The sequence below is a fragment of the Solanum stenotomum genome, chromosome 8, assembly GCF_019186545.1.
Source record: "Solanum stenotomum isolate F172 chromosome 8, ASM1918654v1, whole genome shotgun sequence".
NCBI classification, from domain to species: domain Eukaryota; kingdom Viridiplantae; phylum Streptophyta; class Magnoliopsida; order Solanales; family Solanaceae; genus Solanum; species Solanum stenotomum.
Window position 1 is genome coordinate 55,354,657 of NC_064289.1, and position 5,681 is coordinate 55,360,337.

Below are 5,681 nucleotides of genomic sequence, written 5' to 3' on the forward strand. Positions count from 1 at the left end.
TGTATATCTATTCTTTATGTTAAATTAAAATTCAGAATTGAGTTGAATCCACAAACGCTAAAGTTATATTTGTCATTGACCTAAAAGAGAACAATAGATAATCATCCATATAGGGGTTCAATAGAATCCAACCATTTTTATTCAAATTATATATTTATGTTAAAACTTCACTAAACATATATACATAAATTAAATTTAAAATCTGGATATTTAACATTTGAAGTCGTCATTTTATAAAATTCAGAATTCATAAATCTGAAATTCTAACTTCACCTCAATAAAGGTGGTAAGAAAAAAGTTCCTCAAACTATAGTTAGTGAATACAAATTAAATTATTCCTAAAGGGTACTTTGGTCATTTCACTACACATTATTGTTTGTCCACACATGAGTATGATTGTTGCTATATAACATCCCCCTTTCCAATCCAATCAACTCAATGTTATCACATTCAAAAAAAACCTTCACACAAAATTTATTCATTTTTTCTTTCTTTCTCTAAAAAAAAAAACTTTGATTTGATTAATTTGATCAAATTATGGGAAATAGTTTAAGGTGTTGTTTGGCTTGTGTTCTTCCTTGTGGTGCACTTGATTTAATTCGTATTGTACATTTAAATGGTCATGTTGAAGAAATTACAAGTCCAATCACAGCGTATGAAGTTCTAAAAAATTACCCTAATCATGTTTTGAGTAAACCATGCTCTCAAGGTACAATGGCTCGCCGGATTCTGATCTTATCGCCGGAATCGGAGCTCAAAAGGGGAAGTATATACTTCTTGATTCCGGCATCTTCTGTCCCAGAGAAGAAAAAATCCGGGATCACATCCTCCTCAATCAAGAAATCACCAAAAAATACTATTACTACTACTACAAAAACAACCAATAATAAGAAATGCCACGTCAGCATTCCCGATGATCGCGATTTTTCGAGTGATAGTACAATGCCAAAATTAAAGAAGTCATTGTCTCACCGGAGGAGTAAGAGCGGGAAGGTTGTTGTGTGGAGGCCTCATCTCACTAGCATTTCTGAAGACTAAAGTTTGTTTTTGGTACGAAAGAATGTCAATTTTTTTGTTTACCCTTATGAAAAGGGTGATTTTCTTTTTTCTTGTTTTTTCTCACTTTTTAATATTTGTAGATATTTTTAATCTTTTTTTTAATGTTTATTTATTTTCCATCTGCATTTAATAGTAGCAGATTTGGATTGAAAAGGGATATTATAAGCCCAATGAAATTTATGAGAGAGAGAGAGATTGGAGAGTGCTTATGGAAGTTGTACTCAAAGATGAGGAGATTGTACTTTGAACTCTCTTCAAAAATAGAAGAGGGTGAAAAGTATTGTTTTTTGTTTTTTTCCTCTTTCTTGTAAATTTTTGGGGCTTCACAATATGAACTTTTTATAATGTTACACAAGAGTTTCCTCCTTTTGAGAAATCAATTCAACTTTAATATATATATATACAACTTGTACTATATGTATATATGTTATTTCTTCTATAATTTCTTTAAGGTATAATTTCGATGTATATGCACATTGGTACTTTCAGAATCTAGACGTTGTGTGGGGTTCAAAATTTCGGCACTGATATGTTAGGTTTCTGCCAAGTTCACAAGCGAACACATTTGGATTGTTATAATTTCTTGATCCTAAGTCCCCAAGCTAAACATAAAATCGATTTTAAGAGCTGATTTGAAATAAAAAGTAAAATTTTGATGGGTAAAATGGCAAATCTAAATCTAGAGATTGTGATTCCGAATTGAGAGTGTATTAAGTTCTAAAATGTATATTTAACTTTGTTTATACCTCTTTTCACACATATGTATGATTTCGACGTTTCTATCAAAACTCATAAGCGAACACATTGTCGATCCGCAACTCTAAATATTATTTGCACTATTTCCCTTCATATTTTTTCAGTTGGGGGTGGGGGTGGGGGTTGATTTTCATGAAGAAATTAAACTAGTAACATGGTTTGAAATACTTAATTAATATCACGAATTGTCAAATTATATCAATCATAATTAGCTAGGGGGTTACATTATTTTATGATTTGAATGATCTGGAAATAATTAGTTATGTAGTCGTGTCACGGGCACCTATGTAGGCCAAATGGGGGAATTAAAACCATGGAACTATTCAATGTTCTCTTTTTCTTTAATACTATCAAACTTAATTAATAATTTAGTTGTCATTTAATTAATAAAATAGGTTAATTTCAATGATTGTTTTGATAGTTAGCTTAGTAAATAATTTCCTTCTTACCTTTAATGTAAAGCAATTAGATATATTATTATTTTTGTTTCTTATCCGATATTTGGTGTCCACATTGAAATCCGATCAAAGCTGAATACAGGTCAGAAAGTCCTATATTGAGGGGTAAAAACAATATCTAACAAAGGCAACTTTGTACACACAGGAACTTGAACCGGCGAACTCGAGACTCTGATTAAGAATGAAAGAATATTTATCACTCCACCACGACCCTGATTGATAAAACAATGAGTTATATATAAAAGAAGAAGTTAATTAATTTAATTTTTAGCAATCATAGTGTCATTAATAAGCATGTGTAATGTTGGTCAAAGTGATAACCAGCTGCGATGGCTTACGAGTTATATCTATGATTATAGAGACTCTTAATAAATGGCTAAATGTTACAGATTTTATATTATGTTAATATTTAATATATCATCTTACTGTATTTAGTATTTAATATTGAACCGTTTGGTACACATATTAAATTATTTTAGGATTATAGTTTTGATATTATAATTTTTGGACTAATTTATTTCATCTATTCAAATTATGAATCTAAACTTTGATCTTTGTGAATTCACAACTAAATCTTGATAGGAAATCATAGATTTCCAATAGGAAAGAAAAAGCTCAATTACGAAATAATAATATAATATTTATATTTATAACCAACACTCAATATAAATGCCTTTAAAGATTTTAGTAATTCTGAATGTAATGAAATTAACTTAATTATCACTAAAAGAAAAATCTATTGCTATGTTTTTTTGCTTTAGTAAACTCAAAATTTGACTATACTACGTATATCATTATTCAAAACTAAGGGTAGTAGGAGAAAAAATAATTATAATATTCTCTTAAACGAGGCCAAATAAAATGATGAAACAAGTGGAGTATAATACATGGTAAGTAATCTGTTATAATTTAATTAAATATGTTGACAATTTCCTTCTTACTTCTTATGTAAATCAAATACTCCACTAGTTACTTAAAAAGGAGGTTAATTTATCTATAGCTAGCAATTATATTGTCATTAACAACAATGTGTAATGTTACTCAAAGTGATATCTTGCTTTTATGGCTTGTGTGGGATTGCTTTAAGTTTTTGCAAGAAAGGGTTCTATTTATTATTGATCGCAGAGTCAGAAATTATACTAAAAGAATTTAAAATATATAAAAATAAACATTATAAAATATGTGAATTATATATCTTACTTGTATTTAAAATATAAAGAAATAAACTGTCACAACCCATATCGTCGTGATTGGCACCCACATTAACTTTCTGGTTGGAGAATCATTACTACAACTCAAATCAAAACTAAGACATTTAAGTTACGGAAGCAAGTTAAATACTAAGGAAATAAAGAGGGAGTTCCCATAAACTCCAACAAAAGTCTAACAACAAACTAACACGCAGAAGAAATAACCTGATTCCTGAAAGTCAATGTACCAAAACATCTAACAATGAACCAAGTCTATACAAGAAGGGATACAACTCCAACTAATGTACTAATAACTAATAGAACATAGTCTAAGTCCGGAAATGGTGGATATAGACGAAAGAGAACCCATGGCAGCCCGGAAGAATTGGCTCACCTTTGAATTCGAACAATCATTGATCTCCTAAGCGAGGTCTGTCAATAGCCGCTTGAAGATGCCCTGCACTAAACAAAAATAAGAGCAAGTCCAGTATCAGTACACAACCACTGTGTACTGGTAGGATCACGCGACTATCTCACTAAGTGTAACATAAACAAGTCAAGACAACATTATAATCACATGCATATATATCAACAAATACAATAATATCAACATTTACGAACAACGAACAACTTCACATTTTATATCAAATCATTGATCCTCTTATGGAACCCAAACCCAAATAGTTAGCATACCGGAACGTGGTATCCAATCGCATAATTATGCCAAAACGTGGCAACCGATCTCATAGTTATGTCGGAACGTGACAACCAATCCATTCAACTCACCACAATCACAAGTATATCATCAAGATCATACATTTAAGTCATGATTTCATGGCAATCATCATTCATCTATCTCATTTACAACAAGTGTGATCAACATTGCAACATTCATACATATACAAGTATCATAATGAAGCAAGAACAAACATACATCACACAATCATAGAATCACAACCATCACCTACCTCGAAACAAGCTTGAAACCCTAAGAAACTTGATCCTTTCCTTTCCGAATTCGTTCCGCTTTTTCTTGGTCTACAAACAATCAATATAATACGGGAATCAATAAACAATCACTAATTACCCAAATTATTAACAATTCCATGAACCCTAGATCATACCCATGATCCCAATTATCCAATTTAGGGTTGTTTCCACCATAGAATCTTTAACAAAACCCTCTCCCATTAATATTCACCCATTCTATTACGTTCTACGGATCGAAAAACGGATTCGGGGAGTGAAAAGCTTACCTTTAGCCTCAAGAATGGTGAAAAACGAGTAGGAGTCGCCTGGGGTTCGTTCTTTAGCTCTAAAAATCAAAAAGTGCAGAATGAGGTCGTTTAGGGATTTATTAACGACTTTAATTCGCGTCGAGCCCGCCACATCGGCTGTCACCCAGCTGTAGCGGCAAAAAGCGGTGCCAATGCGGGTTACGCGAGACAGAGAGCTAATTCAAGAATTCTAAAATTCCCATTTCACAACACACCTCTAACCAACGACGCTCGAAAAATACCCTTTACGCCAAGATCAATTCCGGGAGTTCTACTCACCCGAATTCAATTCCGTAAAGTCGTGCGGATTCTTTAACGAGTTATCTAACTACTCATGTAATCAAAATCATAATTAAATCACCTGATTGTTATCAGATTTCCCTACACCTTAAAGTCTCCGATTTCGTCCAAATCTGGACTAGGTTAAGAAAAAACAAATACTACGGAAAAAAATTTAGGCCCCAAATTTTCCCCCGTTGACCTTTCTATAACGACGGGAGCAGGTCGTTACATAAACATTATAAAAAGTATGAATTATATATATCTTACTTGTATGTATTTATATCTTTACTTATATATATATATGTCATGAATTGATGGTACTTCAAACTTTATAGCCTTATCTCTTATTATTTTTTTATTTTAAAAGTCTATTATAAAGTGTATATGTATGGAGTAGGAATAAATACAAAATAATTGAAGATGGGAACAAAAACGGTGCAAAATAATTGAGCCGTACACTAATATTCATGCATGTATGTATACTTCCAAAATTAGGTCCATGTTACAACCAAATAACAATTACTCTATAGTATTACCATTATTATAATAATAATTAGAGAATGACAAAAATAGCTGGCAAAATACCAATTAACTAAATAATGTGTCTCAGATCTCACATGATTCCCCACCACAAATTCCGTGAGATTATGGATATTTTT

General features: G+C 31.6%; 1 protein-coding gene across 1 annotated transcript; it reads left to right on the forward strand.

Moving 5' to 3' along the window:
- Positions 1-443: 443 nt before the first annotated feature.
- Positions 444-1,409, forward strand: LOC125874163 (uncharacterized). Its single transcript, XM_049555002.1, has one exon. The coding sequence runs from the start codon at positions 538-540 to the stop codon at positions 1,036-1,038; it is 501 nt and encodes a 166-aa protein (XP_049410959.1). The 5' UTR covers positions 444-537; the 3' UTR covers positions 1,039-1,409.
- Positions 1,410-5,681: the final 4,272 nt, after the last annotated feature.